The sequence below is a fragment of the Arvicola amphibius genome, chromosome 4 (genome assembly GCF_903992535.2).
Source record: "Arvicola amphibius chromosome 4, mArvAmp1.2, whole genome shotgun sequence".
Classification (NCBI taxonomy): domain Eukaryota; kingdom Metazoa; phylum Chordata; class Mammalia; order Rodentia; family Cricetidae; genus Arvicola; species Arvicola amphibius.
The window spans coordinates 12956666-12980213 of record NC_052050.1 but is presented as its reverse complement, the minus strand read 5'-3'; the positions used below and the strand labels follow the sequence as shown (position 1 = coordinate 12980213).

At 39.8% G+C, this 23548-nt stretch overlaps 1 protein-coding gene across 11 annotated transcripts in view; it reads left to right on the top strand.

Moving 5' to 3' along the window:
* Cep112 (centrosomal protein 112) overlaps positions 1-23548 on the top strand; it is a 387843-nt gene that overhangs the window by 154512 nt on the left and 209783 nt on the right. For all 11 annotated transcript variants that reach the window (XM_038328187.1, XM_038328186.1, XM_038328182.1 and 8 more), the window contains one exon: positions 13623-13730. In XM_038328187.1, the coding sequence (XP_038184115.1) occupies positions 13623-13730 (108 nt within the window). The remainder of the gene's footprint in view (positions 1-13622; positions 13731-23548) is intronic.

The window sequence follows — 23548 nt, the reverse complement described above, 5'->3', positions numbered from 1 at the left end:
ATTAGGTCAGGTAAACTGTTTCAGTGGGTGAACCCATCATGGTCTTGACCTCTTTGCTCATGTTTTCACTCCTCCCACTCTTAACTGAACTTTCGGAGCTCAATCCAGTGCTCTGATGCAGGTCTCTGCCTCCGTTTCCATCAGTTGCAACATGAAAGTTCTATGGTGACATTTAAAATATTCATCAGTCTGACTACAGGGCAAGGCCAGTTCGGGCACCCTCTCCTCTGTTGCTTAGTGTTGGGAGCAGTGAGATCTTGTAATCCCCTGATCTGAGTACCTACAGCTGTTCTGAGCACGAGACCTTCAGGAGTTCCTGATGGCAGAGTGGTTTCTGGTGGGTTTGGCTGGGGCGTGGCTATCTCTATATAATCTGCCCCTGATCACAATAAAGGGGGCATTCTTGGGGAATTCAAGGATGACCCGTGTCGCTCTTTCTGTCTGTCTGTGTCTGTGTATTTTAACTTCCAGCCCCTTGCCCGAATCTCGTGAACTGGGTTCAAGCGCATCGAACACAGACACGGGAGCACGGTTCGCGGAAGCTTAGGGTCTTATCTGGGGTCATCCTTGTGGATTCCTGGGAATTTCTCTAGTGTCCGGTTTCTTGCTAGCCCCATAATGGCTCCCTCAATCAAGATATCTCTTTCTTTGCTTTCATCTCTGTCCTTCTTCCTTCTTGACTATCCAGTTCCCTCAAGTTCTCCTTCCCCCTACCCTTCTCCCCTCATCTTCTCTTTCTGCCCTCCCTACTTCCTCCACCCCCAAACTCCCAATATTTTAAGGAGATCTTGTCTATTTTCCCATTCCATGTATGTATTCTTGGGGTTAACCATGTTACTTAACTTCTCTACATTCATGAACTATAGGCTCAAATATCCTTTGCCTTACAGCTAGTATCCACTTATGAGTACATATCATGTTCATCTTACTTTGTCTTTGTCTGGGTTACCTTACTCGGGATGATTTTTTTCTAGTTCCATCCATCTTCATACAAATTTCAAGATGTCATTGATTTTTACTGCTGAGTAGTACTTTAATATGTTTATGTCCCACATTTTCTTTATCCATTCTTCGTTTGAGGGGCATCTAGGTTGTTGCCAGGTTATGGCAATTACAAATAATACTGCTATGAACATAGTTGAACAAATGTCACTGTAGTATGATTGAACATCTTTTGGATATATTTTGGGTATATGCCCAAGAGTGGTGTTGCTGGGTCGTGAGGTAGATTGATTCCCAATTTTCTGAGAAACCACCATACTGATTTCCAAAGTGGTTGTACAAGTTTGCATTCCCACCAGCAATGGAAGAGTGTTCCCCTAACTCCACATCCTATCCAGCATAAGCTATCATTGGTGGTTCTGATCTTAGCCATTCTGACTGGTATAAGATGGTATTTCAGAGTTGTTTTGATTTGCATTTCTCTGATGGCTAGGAATGTTGAACATTTCCTTAAGGGTCTTTCAGCCATATGAGATTCTTCTGTTGAGAATTCTCTGTTTAGTTCTGTACCCCTCTTTTAAATTGGGTTATTGGAATTTTGATGTTTAATTTCTTGAGTTCTTTATATATTTTGGAGATCAGTCCTCTGTCTCATGTGGGGTTGGTGAAGATCTTTTCCCATTCAGTAGGCTGCCTTTTTGTCTTATTGACTATGTCCTTTGCTTTACAAAAGCTTCTCATTTTCAAGAGGTCCCATTTATTTATTGTTGTTCTCAGTGTCTATGCTGCTGGTGTTATATTTAGGAAGTGGTCTTCTGTGCCCATGCATTGAAGGCGACTTCCCACTTTCTCTTCTATCAGGTTCAGTGTGGTCGGATTTATAATGAGGTCTTTAATCCATTTGAACTTGAGTTTTGTGCATGGGGATTGATATGAATCTACTTTCATTCTTTTTCATGTTGACATACAGGTATTACAGCACCATTTGTTGAACATGCTTTCTTTTTTCCATTGTATATTTTTAGCTTCTTTGTAAAAAAAATCCCCCAGCATGTTATATTTTTTCTTTGAGTCCTCTTATGTTCTATCATTTACTAATAAATGTGTGTTGAACTACCTTTATAATCAAATTCGACTTGATCCTTTTGAATGATCTTTTAATGTGATAATTTAATTTTTGCAAGTATTTTATTGAATTTTTGCATTGTTATTTATAATAAATTAACATTTAATTTTCTTTGAACATGTCTGTGCATGCATGCATGTGTGCTTGTGTGCATGTATCCTTATATGGTTTATGTAACAAGGTAAATACCGACTTATCAAATTACATAGCAGAGGCCTGGCAGCGGTGATACACACCTTCAATTCCATCACTCAGGAGGCAGAGACAGGTGGAGCTCTGTGAGTCTGAGGCCAGCCTGATATACAAGTTAGTTCCAGGATAGACTCCAAAGCTAAGAGAAACTCTGTGTCAAAAAAACCAAACCAAACCAAACCAAACAAAACAAAAACAGAATATATAGCAGAACTGAAAGTCCCATTGATAATGTAATCTTAGGAACCAATATCGTTTAATTATTTCATTTTTTGAGATTATAATTACATCATTTTTATGTATAGTTTAATTGTATCATTTCTTCCTTTCCTTTCTCCAAGTCCTTCCATAAAACCCTCCCTGCTCTCTTTCAAATTCATTGCCTCTTTTTTTTTACTAATTGTTATTATATACATGTGTGTTTGTGAACATAAAGGAATATATATATTCTTAGATATATAAAACCTGTTCCATCTTTATATGTTTCTTTATGTATATGCACATTATTTTGTTATATAGCATTTTTACATTTTGAGAATAAACATATACATTTATAAATTCCATGCATTCATATATTTTTATCATCTACACCCCCCCATTCCTATCTTTCTACTCTTTATGGATCCTCTTTTCTATGTCACCCTCCAAACTTTCTTATTTCTTTTTCCTCCTCCTCCTCCTCCTCCTCCTCCTCCTCCTCCTCCTCCTCCTCCTCCTCCTCCTCCTCCTCCTCCTCCTCCTCCTCCTCCTCTTCCCCACCCACTGAGTTCATTCAGTGATGACCATAGATTATGGCTGTAAGGCCATCCACTGGAGCATGGTAAACCTACCAGAAACCACACTTGTAGAGAAAACTGATTCTCCCTACCCTAGCAGCATCAACTGTCAGAATGTCCTTAGCTGGAGGTTGGGGCTCAAGTGCTCCTCCACCGTCGTGCTGGAGTGTAAACTGATGTGATCTTGTGCAGGCGACCAGAGCTTCTGTGAGTTCATTACTGCAGCATCCTGTTGGGTCCAGAAAATACTGTTTTGCTGAAGACCTCACTGCCTTATGACTTGTACGTCTTTCCACCCTCTTTCTGCCATGTTACCTGAGCTTTTTAGATAGGGTGAGTGATGTAGTTGTCCCATGTATAAGTGAGCCATTCCTCAACACTTGGTTTCTGATTTTGCCCAGTTGTGAGTCTCTCTATTAGTTGTGAGTCTCTCTATTAGTTGTGAGTCTCTCTATTAGTTGTGAGTCTCTCTATTAGTTGTGAGTCTCTCTATTAGTTGCAGTCCAATATACAAAGATGCTTTTCTTATGAGCTCTGGAAGCTGCACTAATTTGTATTTATAGAGATAAATATTTAGAAGGCAATAGAAGTAGGCTCACATTTAGGGCCTCTGAACTCTACAGCTATGTGTTCTTGGCCAGATTAACAGTTACAGCCATGAGTTTCTTCCTGTGGAGTGGATCAGAAAGCACTTGGCTATCTGCCATAATATTCATGCCACTGTTGAGCCCATGGACATATCTTGCCAAGCCAGTCATTATTGCAGCTCAATCAAAGAATCACAGCTGGGTAAGACTCTGGAACCATTATTTTAAGAACCTTACCCATACATAGAAAGAGATGGCCATCAAATGTGGGTAGTTTAAATTACAGGTAACCTTTGGAGATTTGCTTTTGGAAATTGAACCACTCCTCAGATCAGCTCTGTTTTGTGCTATACCAGGCTCCAGTTTCGAACTTCACCAAATCCACCAGACAACCTGCCTGTGCCTCATTTTTACCTTAAGAGTCTGTGTGCTCTTCTTACCGTCTATGCACCATGTCTCTGTGAGCTGAGTGAGCTCATGCATTCGTTCCCGGATGCCCAGACCCAAAATAATCACTTAGAAACGATATTATTTGCAATATTGTTTGGCCAATAGCTTAAATGTATTTCTGGCTAACTCTTATATCCTAAACTAGCCCATTTCTATTATTTGCGTATCCTCATGTGGCTGTGGCTTACTGGGTAAAGTTCCTGCACGTCTGTCCCTGGCAGCGGCTACATGGTGTCTCCTGACTCTGCCTTCTTTCTCCCAATATTCAGTTTAGTTTTCCCTGCCTAGCTCTATTCTGCCCTATCACAGGCAAAAGCAGTTTCTTTATTCATTAACTAATAAAAGCAACACATATACAGAAGGACTTTTCACATTCTTTCCCCTTTTCTGTTTAAACAAAAAGGAAGGTTTTAACTTTTTTCATTTTTTCATTTTAATTTTAATTTTTTTTATTAAAAATTTCTGCCTCCTCCCCACCTCCCATTTACCTCCCCCTCCTCCCCTCCACTCCCCCTCTCTCTCCTGTCCACCGAGCAGTAAGGGTTCTTGCCCTGTGGGAAGTCCAAGGTCCTCTCCCCTCCATCCAGGTCTAGGAAGGTGAGCATCCAAAAAGGCTAGGCCCTCCCAAAGCCAGTATGTGTAGTAGAATCAAAATCCAGTGCCATTGTCCTTGGCTTCTCAGCTGCCCTCATTGTCCGCCATGTTCAGAGAGTCCGGTTTTATCCCGTGCTTTTGCCGTACAAGTCCAGCTGGCCTTGGTGAGCTCCGATTAGATCAGCCCCACCATCTTGGTGGGTGGGTGCACCCCTCATGGTCCTGACTTCCTTGCTCATGATCTCCCTCCTTTTGCTCCTCATTTGGACCTTGGGAGCTCAGTCTGGTGCTCCAATGTGGGGCTCTGTCTCTATCTCCATCCATTGCCAGATGAAGGTTCTATGGTGACATGCAAGATATTCATCAGTATGGCTATAGGATCTGGCCATTTCTGGCTCCATCTCCTCAGCTGCCCAAGGAACTAGCTGGGGGCATCTCCCTGGACACCTGGGAACCCCTCTAGAGTCAAGTCTCTGCCAACCCTAAAATGGCTCACTTAGGAAGGTTTTAACTTTAACATAGTAAAATTATGTATAACAAGACAGGTATCAAGCAAGAATTACAGTTAGAAGCCTCTCCCAACGCTGTAGTACATGACTTTGTAATCTTTCTACTTCTCCACATTCTGTCTCCATGGCCTGTTTTCATGAGCAGCTCTTGCCAAGCCTGGGTTGCTGGGTGGGGTTTATTCACACTTTTGAATATTAATGGTGATGACATAAGCAGGATGTTGTTTTGGTTGTCTCTTGTTGTAGGAATGGTTTCTATTACACATCATTTGCCAAGTATAATCAGATTTCTGAGATAAGAAAGGACCATTTTTAAAGTACTAAGGAATTCCGTGTGTGATAGAATCCTTACATCTAGGTTTCTTCACACATCAATCAAGTAATTTTTGCAAAGAACTTGAATACATGTTAAACAAAATGTTAAAATATATTTTGTAAGACATGATAGATTAGAAGTCTCCTATTCAAGATTATCAGTTATTTAAAAGTGTGTGGCTGGTATAGATTACATTACACACGGGAATATCACGGTAGAGTCGTTGTGTGGAGGGCTGTGTTGAGCCTCCCTCCCTTTTCTGCTTGCATCTGCATGCTCCAGTTTTCCTGCAAAATGTTTGTGTAGAAGCCCGAAGAGTCCCAGGCATCTCCCTCTAGTAGGAGACTGCTATAGAAAGCAGATGGGTTTATAAGCTTGTGTAAGAAAAGACTGTTTCCACAGCGAGACCCATGAATGAAAGTAGAAACAAACTTTAAAAGGTTTGCTTCATGCTGTTTCTTTCACTTTGAGGAACTTTTCTTCTTGTTTGTAAGAGTCAGTTATTGATAATTATAGAATCACATATCTTAATTATTAAAATAGAATAGTTACTTATATTTAAAAACAGAAATGGGGTATGTTTACCTTTAATAAAACAAATGACTGAAAGAAACAGCTGTGTGCATGCCCTGTATGAAAGTTATTTTTTGTAATTTAAAATTGTTTTTCATGCCAACCCCAGTTCCCCCTCCTTTCTCTTCTCCCTTCCTCTAACCTCTCCACACTCCCTGCCCCCATCCACTCCTCAGAGAGGTAAGGCCTCCCTTGGGAGTCAACAAAGCCTGGCATACCAAGCTGAGGCAGGACCAAGCCCCTTGCCCTGTATCAAAGCTGAGTAAGATATCCCACCAAAGGGAATTGACTCCAAAAAGCCAGTTCATGCACCCAGAATAAGTCCTGGTCCCATTGCCAGCCCCCTAAACAGATCAAGCCACATAACTGTCACCCACATTCAGAGGGCTTAGTTTGGTCCCATGTAGGTTCTCCAGCTATTTGTCCAGTCTTTGAGCTCCCACTAGCTCAGATCAGCTGTCTCTGTTTTTTCCCCATCATGATCTTGACCCCTCTTGCTCCTGTGATCCCTTATCACTCTTAACTAAGCTCCAGGAACTCAGCCCAGTGCTAGGCTGTGAGTCATTGTATCTGCTGCTGTCAGATACTGAATCTAGGTTCTATGATGACAATTAGGGTAGTCACTAAAATGATTATAGAGGAAGGCCAGTTCAGGGACCCTCTCCACTATTGCTAGGATTAACTAAGCTCCAGGAACTCAGCCCAGTGCTAGGCTGTGAGTCATTGTATCTGCTGCTGTCAGATACTGAATCTAGGTTCTATGATGACAATTAGGGTAGTCACTAAAATGATTATAGAGGAAGGCCAGTTCAGGGACCCTCTCCACTATTGCTAGGAGTCTTAGCTTGTGTCATCCTTGTAAATTCCTGCATCATGTTTCTCCCTAACCCCATAATGGCTCCCTCTATCAAGATATCTCTTTCATTACTCTCTCTCTCTCTCTGTCCCTCCCCCAACTCAGCCTTCTCAATCCTTTATTTTCTCATCCCCTATCTCCTCCCTTCCACTCCCCAGTTTACCCAGGAGATTTTAACTAGTTCCCCTTCCTGGGGCCCTCCATGTATATCTCTCATAGGGTCCTCCTTTTTACCTAGCTTCTCTGGGGGTGCGTCTAATATTCACTTATGAGTGAGTGCATACCGTGTTTGTCTTACTGGGTCTGGGGTACTTCACTCAGGATGTTTTTTCTAGTTCTATCCATTTGCCTGAAATTTTCAAGATGTCTGCAAAGTCACTGCATGGATTTCAGGCAGCTTGTGGCTCCAGGGTCTTCTGCCCTCCCCACTTTTCTAGCCTTTTTCTTCTATGATAACTCTCTTGATTTACAGTCCATTCCTTTTATTTTTTTAACAGTCTTTAGATACTTGCTATAATTTTACAGCTAGAAATCATTTAGATTTCCTATGATTAAAATTTTCAGAAAACCAGTTCTGTTGGCTAGTGGGTTGGATATTTAATCCATTAATGTTATGTTATGCTGTACATTTTATTAATTTCAGTAAAATCTTTGTTATGACCAGTGTTCTTCGGCAGCTTGATGGAGTCTAGAATTACCTTGAAAATGGGCCCCTGAGCAAGCCTGTTAATGATTGTCTTAATTGCATTAACTAAACTGGGAAGAACCATCCACTGTGGGCAACACTATTCTTTGAGGGAGCTGAGCACTAGCACACAGGCAGCCCTCTTTGTTTCCCGATTGTCAGCTCAGTGTGAGCACTGCTCAGGCTTCTGCTGCCTTGACCTCCACACCATGGTGGACTGTGCCTTGATAGGCCTGGCTTAGTTACTGTTAGAGCATGACCATCATGGTGGAACACAGACAGGCATAGTGCTGGAGCGGTAGCTGGGAGCTTTATGTCCTGTTTGGAAGGCAGCCGGCAGAGAGAGAGACACTGGCTTGGCATGGGCTTTAAAACCTTAAAGCCCACCTTAGTGATGCACCTCTTCCAACAAGGCCACCCTCCTAATCCTTTCCAAACAGTTCCACCCCCTAGTGACTAAGCCTGCAGATACATGAGCGTCTGGGGGACTTTCTTATCCAAGTCATCACAAGCCCTTTCTCCCTTACATTGCTTTTGTTAGAGTGTTTTATCACAACAGAAAAACCGAGGTGTTCTGTAATCTGGTAGTAATTTTTATATAGTTACTTTTTTTCTAGAAATGTTTGTACTTTTTGTTTTTCTTCCATTTTATACTGATCATTCCCCACACTAATATGTGCAAAGGACATCTTGCTTTCTTAAATCAGTTAGTAATTATTGGGGCTTGGGATACAGTCCAATGATAGAGTATGTTTTTAGCATTCCTGAAGCTCCCCAGTGCAAAAAAAAAAAAATCACTATTATTCATAGATGAATGCTAATTGCTTTTTTTTAACTCAGGACTTTTATTTTTTATTCTTCATTAGTTAGGCATATAAATAATTGTTTATCCAGTTTTCTTCCATTTGGTTTTGTTTTCCTTTTTTATCTGTGTAGGTGTGTGATATACATGGATGTGTATACATTTTCTGCATGTATGTGAACATGTGTGTGTGCACATGTGTGTGCATATACACACATAGGCTTGAGGTTGATATCAGAAATTTTCCTCAATGGCTCTACCAACTTATTTATTGAGGCAGGCTCTATCTAAAGGGAACTTCCGAGAGCTTGCCAATATGGCTAGTCTTGCTAACCTCTTTCTTCTGGGGACCTCTTATCTCTGTAGTCTAAGGTTATAGTCACAGATGGGCTACTGCATCTACCCAACCCATTTATTTGGGTTCTCAAGATACAATCTCTGGTCTTTATACTTGTGGGGCACGCTCTTCAACCACTGAGCCATCTCCCAAGCCCTACTTCCTGGCATTGTATCTATCTGCTGACCTGTCTATATATTTCTATGTCTTATATATCTATCTATGTATATGTATCTGAAAATATTTGAAAGATAATTTCTTAGCATTTCTTTAAATATTTATTAAATATAATAAAGTATATTTGAATTATACAGTGTATAATTTTGTAATTGTACAACTTAGATTATGCATGTCATATTACTTATGATGTAATGACACACAGCACTTTACTGGAGAAAGACCATTCATTTTTTGTGACTATAGTTGGTGTAAAATTCTATATATTTATCCATTGTACATTCTTCCTTCCTCCTACAGCTCTGATCTTATTTAGGGAATCATCTAGTTAAAGACAAAGACAAGATATCCTGAGTAAATTGGGAGCATGGGGACTGTGGGGGAGGGTTGAAGTGGTGAGGGGAGAGACAGGGAGGGGAGCAGAGAAAAATGCAGAGCTCAATAAAAATCAATTAAAAAAGACTCTTATAGGAAGTGGTGGACATTTAGTGTAATTCAAAGGAATGAGATGCAAATTGAGAAGTCAAGTTGCCATTGACAGGATCTTAAACTTGCAGAAGATCAGGGACAGAGGGTTGATTTTTTTTTTTGGCTCACAGTTTGAGGGTGCAGTCCATCATGATGGGGAAGGCGTGGCAGCAGGAGGATAAATCAGTTGGGCACATTGCATCCGCAGAAAGCAGAGAGAGAGAGAGAGATTAATGATGGGGCTCAGCTTGCCTTCTCCCTTTTTTACTGTTTATTTAATCTGGGGCCCCAGCCTGTGAGATGATTTCACCCACATTAAGGGTGGATCTTCTCAGTTAATGCCCTTATAATTCTCTTATAGACATGCCCAGAAATGTGTCTTTTACGTGATTTCAAGTCCAGTGATGTTGCCAGTGAAGAAGGAGCATCAGACCCTGGCTTAAAAGGGGCCTCTGACCTAGTTCATCCCCTCTTCCCTTGTCTCCTTTCCTTTGCCCACTGCCCTCCCCTTCCCAGATGTCCAGAAGTAGAGAGATCATTTTGCAACTGCTAAGGCAAAGTTGACACACAGCAGCTGTGACCCTGACAGCTTTGACCTCTTGTAGTTGCTTACTCTTGAACTTTCTTACATTGGGAAACAATTAAGGCCCATGGTGCATTTTTGAAGCCTGGAGTACCTGGATTTTCTCTTAGCAAGGAGTAATCTGGAGGATCCTACCAGGAAGATCCCAATGCCACTCACCGTTTCTGGTTCTTGCTTCTGTGCACACTGAACACAGAAAGGCATACAGTCCTGCCCCTGCTCCTGAACGGGCCCACCAGACTGTATTCTTGGGTTTCCTTGAAGCCAGAGTTGCACAATAAAGGAGCTCTTGCATCCTTTGTTTTTGTTTGAAGTGGAATGGAATTTGGAATGATGATGTGTGGTGAAACAGAATCCTTTGTAGTTATGACAACGGGGAAGTCTAGTTTTAGATAAGCTTTATAAGAGTTGCTTTCTATACTCCTAAAATTGTTGAAGAATGATGGAGTGGGGTTTGGCATTCTCGGTCAGTGTTATTCTAAAGTGAAATATATTTCAGTTTTACTTACTAGCCATTGTTATTTTCTTTGTTTTCTTAACATTTATATTTTAAAAGTATTACTGTTTTCTATTCTGATTACAGACAATAATGCTTAGATATATAGTGTTAATTATAAAGTGCTGTTTTACAACTTTATGTATTTTCAATTTTAAAATTTATTTCTTTTATATTCTGTATGTACTGAAGTAATAAGCAAGAATCTGTGTTATGTGAAGTTTTGTCTAAAACTAAGTGGATCAAGTCTGCCATCCCCAGTTTGCCCTCTGTCTTTCCTGTCCCTTTACTTTTGTTTACTAATTATTATATATTTATTTATTTTTAGGTTTTTTAGGATCCAGATCAGGTCTGCCATCCCTGTTTTCTCTCTTGCCTTTACTTTTGTTTACTTTCATGGATTTATAAGAAAACTTTTTGTCTCTAAATATTATGATTTTATTATTTCTTAAATCCACAAGTCACCATCATATATTTATGGTGGATCATATCATATCTTTCCATCATGTGGATGGCTCAAAGGGGAGAGTTAGAGTCTTTATACCTCCCTTCTTCGTGGTAAGATGATTGATGGATCCTGAGGTTTGCATTATTGACTGCAGTCCCTCCTGGTGCAGCAGATCACTAGAATTCCTCTTGTGTCATTGAAATTTTGTCCTGAACAACATGTCTCATTTCTTCCCCTTTTCTGCCACTGTCCCCTCTGTTCCTTTATCTTGACTTTGTCAGATTCTACACATAAGTTAGACCATGCAGCTTTATCTTCCTGCACTTACTTATTTTCATTTAACATGGTATCTCCTCCCATGTTGTTGCAAATGGCAGGTGCCCTTCTTTTCAAAGGCTGAACAGGACTCTGTTTTGCATGTACCCAACTCTGTTTTGTGTCTGTGAATATTTGGAGCCATCTCATATTTTGGCTACTGTGAATGACACTACAATGAACACAGGAGTGCAAATATCTCCTCAACATAGCCATTTCAGTTACTAAGGATATATATACAGTTACTGGATGCCAGATCAAATTACAGTTCTGCATTTACTTGAAAGCTCTGTAGTGTTCTCTACGTTTGCAGTGCTAATTTACGTACCTACCAACAGTCTCAGGAATTCCTTTTATTTTGCTTTCTTCTCAGTGCTATCTTTATCTTTTGAATAATAATCGATCTGATGGTTGAGATGCTAATTATGATTTTAATTTAGTATTTTCTTAATGGTTAGTGTTATTGAACATTCTTTTCATGACTCTGTTGGCCATTTGGATGTTCAAGACCTTTGTCTGGTTTTAAATGGCTGGGTTCCTTGCTGTGTTTTGGTAGTGACCCTTTGTGGAACGCATTCCACCCACTGTCTAGGTGTCTCTTCGCTGGGTTGTCACAGCAGCTGTAGAGGAACGTTTGCTTTCATGTCGACTGTGGCTTTGTTAACTCTCTTGTCGCTGCACCAGGAAATCTTTGCTAAGACAAATGCCAAGAATCTATGTTCATATATTAATTCCTATAGTTTTACTGTGTCAGGTATAATGTTTAAATCCCTCGTCTATTTTGAGTTTTGTGTATATTTTGTGAAAGAATCAGTTCCACACTCCTAAGGTAGACAGACAATTTTTCAAATTCATATTTTGAAGAAATTTCTGTCTGTGAGATCCTGGCATGCATGTAAAAATCAACTGCACGTTCATTTCTAGACTCACATTCCAGTAGTCAGTGTGTCTGATTTTATGCCAATGTCATGCTGTTTTGATTACTGTAGCTTCAGTATATATCTTGATGTCAGATAGTTTGATGGCTTCAGCTTTGTTCGTTTTGCTCAAAATTGCTTAAGGTGCCTGGAATTTTTAATGGTCCTTTGCAAATTTTAGGCTTCCTATATCCAGTTCTGTGAAAAAGGATACTGGAATTTGATAAGGACTTCACTGAATCTATGGATTACTTTGATTTGTGTAAACATTGAAAAACTATTAATTATTCTAAGCAAAGAACACAGGTTATCTTTATATTGAATTATTTTCTTTGGTTTCTTTTATCAGCACTTTATAGTTCTGATACATTCTTTAGCTGTTTGTTTAAAGTTATGCCTAATCATTAGATTTTGTTACATTTCTAAGTGGGGTTGTTTTCTTCAGTTCTTTTGTGGTGATCTATAATAACCTTCCTGGTCTTAGACTGCTGCTTTATATTTGGCAACTTCATTAAATTCATTTGTTAGTTCTGAAAATTTTTAGTGACATCTTTAGGGTTTTCTATTTGCAAGATCAGTGATGATTTCATTTGTCTCAGCAAGCCCTTGCTCTATCTATCTCCAGAACTATGGAGAAAGGGTGAAAATGGATATCCTTGTCTAGTGCCTTCTTTTAGAGGAAGAACCTTCAGTTTTTCACAGTTTTCTATGATGCTCGTTTGGAGCTTATTAACCTCATCATTATACTGCAGTACATTCTTTCGATGTCTAAATTGTCAAGTATTTCCAGTGATGGAAAAATGTTGGCTTTCAGGAGCTACTGGTGGTGGCACACTCCTGTAATCCTGGTAATGGGAGGCTGAAGCAGGAGGACTTTGAGTTCCAGGGCAGCCTAGGCTAAATATGGGAAAACCACATTTTAAAAGGAAAAAAGACGTTGAATGTATTAATTAATTAATTCATTCATTCATTCATTCATTCATTCATTTTGGTTCTTTTGAGATAGGGTCTCTGTATGTAATTTTGGAGCCTGTCCTGGAACTCACTCTGTAGACCAGGCTGACCTTGAACTCACAGAGATCTGCCTGCCTCTACCTCCTAAATGCTGGGATTAAAGGTATTCACCACCACTGCCTGGCAACAGTGAATTTTGAATTTTGTCTAATGCTTTTCCTTAAAGTCTTGTGGTGATTACATAGATTTTTCTTTATTTCATCAATATAGTATATTTTAATATTGTTATAACAGTAGAACATAGTAGAATAATAGAACATAGTCAAATATGTACCAATTTTAATTTCCTTTTTGAAACTATTAAAATATACTAAAATAAATTGTCATATGTTTAATTATTTTATTAACTTTCCTTTCATTACTGATTGTGAGGTGTTTAAGGTATGGGATTTTAAAGGATGGGCAAAATTTAAGTTATGAAATACAAGGTTTTTTGAAATTTGTTTTTTAACTTCACAGATGGAAAAGGTGGAAGCAGACCTAACTAGATCCAAGTCTCTTCGCGAGAAGCAGTCCAAGGAGTTTCTGTGGCAGCTAGAAGACGTCAAACAGAGATATGAGCAGCAGGTCAGCCTTTCGTTTTCAGGATACCAGTTAATTTTTGATAGGCATGTAACTCTCTTTTAATCATCTCTTCTTATCAGAGAAATCTCTGTAATAAAAATACAACCACTAATGTATTTAAAATATTTAATAAATTGTAATGAAACACAGACACACAAGTTTTAATATTCTACTGAAGCCTATTCAGGTCGTTTATTATTATGACTATTTAGTTGTGAACTTTACTGTGGGTCTTGATTCCCTCTAGCCCTAGGATGACTTGCTTACTCATTTACAAGGTGGCACTGGGTCCCTGCCCTGTGTCTGCCTCTGCTAACAGCACTAGGCATTGTCAAGGAGGCGGGTTCCTTTGCTGATGAGCTCTAGATCTTGGTAGACAGTCATCACATGAATAAGAATTGATGTGATTCTAAAGAGTGAGTAGAAAGGAGAAAAAAAGCATACCCATAGGCTTTGCCCATCTCAGGGCAGGAGCCTGATTACCAGTGAGGCAGCACGGATTTGTAAGTGATCAGGGAAGCCCGAATCCCTGCTGAGAGGCCTCAGAACACCACAGGGAATTTCCAGGTCTCTGAGGCACAACATTCTAGTCAGAGGAAACAGCAAGTTACAAGACCCCAAGAAGCGAGTATGCTGGGAGGAAGAAAACTGACAGACCAGGTTAGGGAAATTTAGGGAGAAAGTTTCAAGTGTGGGAGCAGGGAAGTAGACCCAAAGTACAGTGGAAAGATTTTAGATTTTAAAAATCAAAAGCTCTTCTCTTTTTAAAAGTCTTCCAGAATATTTAACAGTACTAATTTTTTTTTTATTTATCTAATTTGCTTGTATTTAACATCTGGAAAAGCATTAATTGGATTTGTAACACAGGTTAATAAATTTATTTCTAAAGATATTTAAATCTTTGGAATCTTAAAGTAAGAATAATTTTTAAATTATACTTTAAGCTCCATTAAGCAGGTACTATATCAAAACTAATTAATCCCATATGATCACTGGATTTTATTTCCTCTACTAATTGATAGCAATTAGTGGTTTACTTGAATTCAGTAAAAAAGCACGCCTGATCTGATATGTGTCCTGAGGGTTGTTGTTTTAATCTTAATATATTAGCAAAAATAATTGCCTGAGTTACTTCCATAGGGATGGTATGATCGCATCTAGTTAGAAAAAGAGTGCATCGGTCTTTCCTGTTTAGAATATGACAATCCTCCTCTGTTTGCAACAGACAACTCATGCCGGCCCTGTAAGATCTAACCTGTGCTCAAGGCTTTACATCTTTTTAGCCCACATCACTTTTTTTGTTATTTCTCTAGAATCTGGCATATCATTTTGGACCTTAAATATGTTCTTTGTTGAAAAATTGTCGCTTATAACTCTCTATTATTAGTCCTAGTTGTGAAGTGACCTGCTCAGAGTCCCAGGTTAAATTGCTTGTTAGAGTATAAGAACACTGAAATAAGTGCACTGGACCAAATGGAGGAGAGGAGGAGGTGAACCTCCCCATGAAGTGTGTACACATGTGTACAGAGTGTGCGTGTGTGTGTGTGTGTGTGTGTGTGTGTGTGCGTGTTTGTGTCTGTAGATTATTTGGAGTAATAGAAAGTTACAAATGAAATATATCACACTAAATCTATCTGATGCAATCCTTTGTCAAAACATGCAAACTATTTGATAAGAGGAATAAATTACGTTTAGAACACCTTGTAGATTATCTCATTTGTATAAAATTAAAGGATATGTATCTGTATCGTGCTGTTAGTCATATAAATTTAGCAAAAAAATTGAAAAACTACACACTTCTATGGCGTGAACACAGATTTGTAGGTTTGAAGTGTAATGGATGCAGACTTTCCCATCATGCCTTAGATAACCCATTTTACTTGAAATTAACAAATCAATATGTGCATTATCTAGATACTTAAGACATTAGAACTATTAATTCCAAGAAGCTATAGAAAAATATAGAACATTCATATTATATTACACTTTAAGTGATAAATGTATATGAATGAAATATAAAATAAATTCAAATCATACACATATACCAGACATGTACATATTGTAAAAATAAGTATGAAAATCTGAAAAGAAAAGATAAAGTATTAGTGGATTGTTTTCAAAGGCACCAAAATCTGGATAACATGCTATTTTCAAACTGTAAGATTCAGTACAAAGGTTATTTTTCAAATCAGATTTTTTTCTTTTTTTAAATTTCTATTATTTTTTAATTTTTTTATTATTAAAAATTTCTGCCTCCTCCCCACCTCCCATTTCCCTCCCCCCCCCTCACTACCCTTCCCATCCTTCTCCAGTCCAAAGAGCAGTCAGGGTTCCCTGCCCTGTGGGAAGTCCAAGGTCCTCCCCCCTCCATCCAGGTCCAGGAAGGTGTGCTTCTAAACAGACTAGGCTTCCTCAAAGCCAGTACATGCAGTAGGATCAAAACCCAGTGCCATTGTCCTTGGCTTTCAGTCAGCCCTCATTGTCCGCCACGTTTAGAGAGTCCGGTTTGATCCCATGCTTTTTCAGTCCCAGGCGAGCTGGCCTTGGTGAGCTCCCATTAGATCAGCCCCACTGTCTCAGTGGGTGGGCGCACCCCTCACAGTCCTGACTTTCTTTCTCATGTTCTCCCTCCTTCAGCTCCTCATTTGGACCTTGGGAGCTCAGTCCAGAGCTCCATTGTGGGTCTCTGTCTCTATCTCCATCCATCGCCAGATGAAGCTTCTATGGTGATATGCAAGATCATCAGTATGGCTATAAGAAAGGGCCATATCAGGCTCCCTCTCCTCAGCTGCCCAAGGAACTAGCTGGGGACATCTCCATGGATACCTGGGAACCCCTTTAGAGTCAAGTCTCTTGCCAACCCTAAAATGGCTCCCTTAATTAAGATATCTTCTTCCCTGCTCCCCATCCACCTTCCTCCATCCCAACCATCCCATTCCTCGAGGGTCTCCCCATCCTCCCCTCCTCACTTTTCTCTCCCCATCTCCCCATCTCCCATTACCCCCACCACAACCCCACCCCCAAGATCCCAATTTTTGCCTGGCAATCTAGTCTACTTCCAGTATCCAGGAGAATAACTATATGTCTTTCTTTGGGTTCACCTTCTTATTTAGCTTCTCTAGGATCACGAATTATAAGCTCACTGACCTTTATTTATGTCTAGAATCCACTTATGAGTGAGTACATACCAAATTCATCTTTTTGGATCTGGGTTACCTCACTCAGAATAGTGTTTTCTATTTCCATCCATTTGCATGCAAAGTTCAAGATGTCATTGTTTTTTACTGCTGAGTAGTACTCTAATGTGTATATATTCCATACTTTCTGTATCCATTCTTCCATTGAAGGGCATCTAGGTTGTTTTCAGGTTCTGGCTATTACAAATAATGCTGCTATGAACATAGTTGAACAAATGCTTTTGTAGTATGATAGGGCATCTCTTGGGTATATTCCCAGGAGTGGTATTGCTGGATCCTGGGGTAGGTTGATCCCAAATTTCCTGAGAAACCGCCACACTGATTTCCAAAGTGGTTGCACAAGTTTGCATTCCCACCAGCAATGGATGAGTGTACCCCTTACTCCTCATCCTCTCCAGCAAAGGCTATCATTAGTGTTTTTGATTTTAGCCATTCTGACAGGTGTAAGATGGTATCTCAAAGTTGTTTTGATTTGCATTTCCCTGATTGCTAAGGAGGTTGAATATGACCTTAAGTGTTTTTTGGCCATTTGAACTTCTTCTGTTGAGAATTCTCTGTTCAGTTCAGTGCCCCATTTTTTAATTGGGTTAATTAGCATTTTAAAGTCTAGTTTCTTGAGTTCTTTATATATTTTGGAGATCAGACCTTTGTCTGTTGTGGGGTTGGTGAGGATCTTCTCCTAGTCAGTAGGTAGCCTTTTTGTCTTAATGACAGTGTCCTTTGCTTTACAGAAGCTTCTCAGTTTCAGGAGATCCCATTTATTCAATGTTTCCCTTAATGTCTGTTTTGCTGGGGTTATAGTTTTTGAAGAAAGAAATTGAAGAGGATACCAGAAAATGGAAGGATCTCCTTTGCTCTTGGATTGGGAAGATCAACATAGTAAAAATGGCAGTTCTACCAAAAGCAATCTATAGATTCAATGCAATCCCCATCAAAATCCCATCAAAATTCCTCACAGACCTTGAGAGAACAATAATCAACTTTATATGGAAAAACAAAAAAACCCAGGATAGCCAAAACAATCTTATACAATAAAGGAACTTCTGGAGGCATTACCATCCCTGACTTCAAACTCTACTACAGAGCTACAATATTAAAAAACAGCTTGGTATTGGCATAAAAACAGAGAAGTCGACCTATGGAATCAAATAGAAGACCCGGATATTAACCCACAAACCTATGAACACCTGATTTTCGATAAAGGAGCTAAAAGTACACAATGGAAGAAAGAAAGCATCTTCAACAAATGGTGCTGGCAGAACTGGATGTCAACCTGTAGAAGAATGAAAATAGATCCATATCTATCACCATGCACAAAACTCAAGTCCAAATGGATTAAAGACCTCAATATCAATCTGAACACACCGAACCTGATAGAAGAGAAAGTTGGAAGTACTCTACAACACATGGGCACAGGAGACTACTTCCTACGTATAACCCCATCAAATCAGATTTTTAAAAGGAGTTGCATAATAGAAGAATGGTGTAACCAATTTCTAATTATTATGTAATGGCATCTAAAAGTCATTCAGAAACATACCAACTTAATAATGTATATTTCTACTGTAATATGCTTGGTCTAGTGAGAAATGGAGGATTATTCCATAATCCTAGTGGTGTAAGGGAGGCATTTGGGAAAGTGGAGCATCAAATATTATAGTCAGCAGTGTAGCCTGTGATTGGAGGTTGATGTGGGGGCATATACAACATATATTTTAGCCGAATAATGGTCAATGTGGTAACTTTAAAACTTTGAAAATTTTCTTAGCAGAAAAACTTATTGGTTAGAACAATATTCTCTAGAAGCCAGTCTATAAATTTCAGGTTTTAATGTGAATGTTTATTTTGAGAAATGATAGGACATTAGTGACCCAAATGTCCTCATTAGTATGCCCCAACTAATCCAACTAAACCAAGTTCATTTCCCTCTTTAACCCAGGTATGCCAGTGGAATTTTAGGGAAAGGGGAGTGGAGGTATGTTGACTGAGGTTTCTGTCCTACCCAGTCCTGCAATCATTCAGTCCCAAAGAAATACACAGAGGTCTACATTAATTATAAATTGATTGGCCTATTAGGTCAGGCTTCTTATTAAGTCTTACAACTTATATTAGCCCATAATTCTTGTCTGTGTTAACACCTTTTAATGGCTTGGTACCTTTTTTGGCGAGGTAGTCACATCTTGCTATCTTGCTTCCTCTGCGGCTGGGTCACGACTGCAGACTGATTCTTTCTCTTCCCAGAATTCTCCTGTTCTTGTTGCCCTGCCTCTACTTCCTGCCTGGTCGCCCCACCTCTACTTCCTGTTTGACTACTTACCAGTCAGCATTTATTTAAAATACAAGTGACAGGGTACAGACCATTGTCCCACAGCAGAGGTGGCCTGTCTGCTTTTCATGAGCATGGGACAAGGGTCAGCATGAAGGCACTATGAGAAACTTCTCAGTGAAGTGAAAGCTTACAGAGCCATCTTTAAATGAGTCACTGAACTGAGACAGATGTTTTTTAATCACAAGTGGCGATTTAGAATCAAACTTGTTGAAGTTAAGAATTCAGACAGGGAGTTAATATGTAGGATAACCCTTCCCCCCAATTTTCTGATGTTTCAAATTGACTGAAATTAAGTAGCTTATTTACTGGGATTAAACATGAAATGCTGTGCTTTGCTTCAGCTTAGAATATCAGCTGCAGAAATTTAAGGGTAAGTGAAAGGAAAGATGACAGAAAGAATCAGATCAGGGAAACAGTGGCCACGACCACAAGACAGGATGTCTAAATAGCTATGATCCTAGTCTATCTACATCGTATGTCACATAAGCAGTAAAAATTCGGTTATATTTATGTAGGGCCCCGACAAACTTGAACATAGAATATAGCAAGGTCAGGAATTATGTCAGAGGGAACTTTTAAAGCATTAGATTATCTAACCAAGAAGAGACAAAACTAAAGAGAGTTGAGTATCTTCCATTTTTACTGTAGGCCATAGCTCCCCGGAACTCCTTTGGGCCAAGCACTGTTCTCTACATGTTGTCTTCATGTTCTTGTATATGCTCATCCTGACAGTGCTCTGGTGAGGCAGACATCTCTATTCATTTCCCCCATCTTCTAGGTCTAGAGCACAGCATGTCCAGTTCTATCACTAGCTGTAGTTCCGCGCTGAGTAGGTGATAGGTCAGACTAGAACCTGAGTTGTTCCCATAGCCTCCATTGTGCTGGGAGTTCCCGGAGCAGAAATGGAACCCCAGTGCAGCTGGAATTGTTTCAAGGCAGCTCTCTATCGAAGAACTGTCAAATGTGCACTCAAAATCTATGAGAAAGTATGTTTCCCAGTGTCGAACATGTTCAAGTATCTGTTGGAAGGGTTGGGAAGGCATGTTTTGCATTTGGGGTTATCACACTGTGAAGGTCCCTTCCATACTGAACATTCTGTGATTTTCTGCTCATCTGGTCTCAGCTTCTCCATGAGAGATGCACACTAGTCGTGTGCCATAATGGAGTCTTTCCTTACGTATCTTCTGCCTCACCACATTTTCTCATACACTTCCACCTACTTTCTCAGTTACCATTCATGTTCAAGTGTGACGCGCTTTCTACCATTTTGTCTTCCTTCTCTCCAAAGGTGAACATTTAGACACCGTGATTATGGCATTTCTACCCGAGCCCATGATTCTCTCACTGGGGCAGAATACCCCGCAGGGTGGTTAGCAAATAGGGTTGTGGAAGGCGCCTTATATTCCTCCTGGAGTGTTGGATTCATGTGATTATTTTAACAGAAAGCATATGGTTTTACTATTGAGGTAATATTCATATTAAAACAAACATAGACTTTGCTGCTTTGTAAAATGCAAAATTCTCACAAAATTTTAATATGAAATTGGACATTTTCAACGAAGCTTTCAGTTTGCTTTCTGCTTAGGGCTGTGGCCTCAGGTCCTGGGGGAGCGGATGTGGGCATAAGTCATTTGCACTTCTGGGAAAGTTTTTGATGGCAAAGTTTCAGAAGCACCTCCCCAGTCAATCCTTAGGTTTTCTAATGAGGAACTGACATTCAGAGGAAGTGAGAGAGTTGTGCCCTCTGGGCCTCAGTTTCCTTCACCGTTAGAACACAACTTGCTGGGAGCCGTAATGATGTTAGAAGAGCAAAGGCCAAGTGGCCAATGAGGGCCCAGAGTGTGCAGCTGTGGACGAGAAACATCGGACATGGGATATATGCTCACAGATATCCTGTAAAGCCCAAGCTTCCGTCAGGATTTCCTGTTTCTTTCCTGTATGAGCCATTGGGACAGAAAGACAATTCTAATTGTTCTTTCACAGACTAAATTCATGTTGGAAACAAACAGCCAGCGAGGCATGCTAGGATTTCCTGAACCATGGAAATGTGTTTTTGGCAATTCCATCTTATCTCTCTTTAATCTTCTATTTTATATCTTCCCTTTAGACTACAAAGCCTTTAAAGAAAAATGTTGTTCAGCAGATAAACAAGTGATCACAGTTTTCAGAAAGAATAAATGTTTGTTGTCAGTGATTGTGAAAAACAAACACTCTAGCAAGGCCATAATCTGAATGATTGGAAACAAAACGTCTTGGCAACAAACACAGTGGCAGAGACAAGCTGACTATTCTGGAAGATACACAAAGGGGAAGTTTTCAGTGAAGACCCGTTGGGACATTGAAGGAGACTGTTTATTCTACACTAAATATAAGACAGGAGGGAGAGTGGGGGGGTGTGGAGATTTCATTCATTCAGTGGCCTGGGTCATACAAAGTGTAGACATATAGGCAGGGCCTAATCACGGGTTGAGTTACTGGCTGGAACAGAGGGACAGGGGCCCTGCTGTAACTAGAGAGGGATGGGGTGGCATGGGTGTTCTGTTAACACACTCATGAGGTCTTATAACTGGAGGTGTGTCTTTTGAGATAGGGAAAGTGTGTTTATCGAGACTAGAGAGTTAAAGGAGCAGAAGAGTTCATCTGAGTGGGACTACTACATTACTTTGGTGTTTCCAGAAAGAGCTGGCTAAACACTGTTAGGAAAAAAATGTTTCTTCGTTATTAGTCACCAAGAATTTGTGAGTCTCCCTAAAAATCTTTTCATATAATTTTTAATTTCTAGATGTATATAATTTATTGTACATTCATTACAGTATACTGCTTTTTTACTCTTTGTATTCTATTTACTTCGTGCTTTTTGGGAAAAAAACAAGCAAAAAATGTTTCACTTAGCTTTTCCTATATATTTGATTTTCTCGTTACTGTTTTTTTCTTTTCCAGTACTGGGATAGAATCCAGGCTTTCATGTATGCTAGGCAAGTTCTCTCTCACTGAACTACATCCCCAGACCTACAATTTATAACAAATAGTTTTCCTCTGGCACATACTGTCCCTACAGACTTCAGGATATGAACTCTATTCCTGGTCATGAATGTCAAAATCAGAGATCCATGTAGTGAGGCTACAGGCATTGGTCCTGAGGACAAGGCCAAGTGTCTGGGTGTGGAGACAGGTTTTGTGAAAGTCAGCACATTCTGTCTTCCTTTTATTTGTGTGTGTTGCTAAAAGATAGGGGAGTGGCTGAGGTTTTTTTCCACCTAGATTAAAGACTGGTAAAAAGAACAGGAATTAAGAGGGCAAGGGTGAAGACAGTGACCAAAATATGGAATATATCTGTTTCATTTTAGAGGTGATTCATTTAATATTTCTTCCTGGGTAGTAACATGACTAACTCACTCTTTGCATTGACTTGTTCGGTTAAAATGTGAACAGCAGTCAATGTTTTCTCATTTGTTAATTCATGTTTTAAGAAGAAATGCTTTGCATTAACTGCTGTTCCAAAGGCTCAGAATATGGCAGTGAAGAATTTCTTTCTTTGAAAATTCAGTAACTTAAGATGAGGCAGTGACCTTTGTTTTCAAGATTCATAAAGCTGGCTATTCTGACTGAGAGTGGAGAGCTGTTTTAAAGAGAGTCATTTTTACATAGATTGACAACTGAAGACTCTAATGAACCCATACTTGAATTAGGACCTGAGGACATGAAGGAAGACCCTTCCTGAGGCTGGGATAGATTAGTCTGTGACTGGAGTGGAGTGAGCTGAGGGAGGTTAGCAGGAATGAAGTTGGAGAGGGCAAATCCTGTCCAGTGATACAACAGACTGTGGGAGTTTGGATTTCATTTGGGATATGAGAAACCATGGGATCATTTGAGCAAGGGCTGCCTTCTATAGTTTTCAAATATTTCTGTGTCTGCTGTAGTGGAGGCAGGAAAGAAGTGCATTCAGAGATGGTAGCAGGAGTCTGGCAAGAGAGCAGTGTATTATATTAGTCAGGGTTTATATTGCTGTGATAAAATGTCATGACCAAAAACAGCTTGGCGGGGGGAGGTTTATTACAGCTTATACTTCTATGCTGCTGTTTACCAATGAAGGAAATCAGGACAGGAACTCAAACAGGACAGGAACCCGGAGGCAAGAGCTAATCCAGAGGCCAGGGGATGGGGTGCTTACTGGCTTTCATCTCATGGCTTGCTCAGCCTGCTTTCTTATGGAACCCAGGACTTTACAGTTGGGGGCAGCACCACCCATGATGGTTTAGGCCCTCTCACATCAACTGCTAACAAAGAAAATGTTC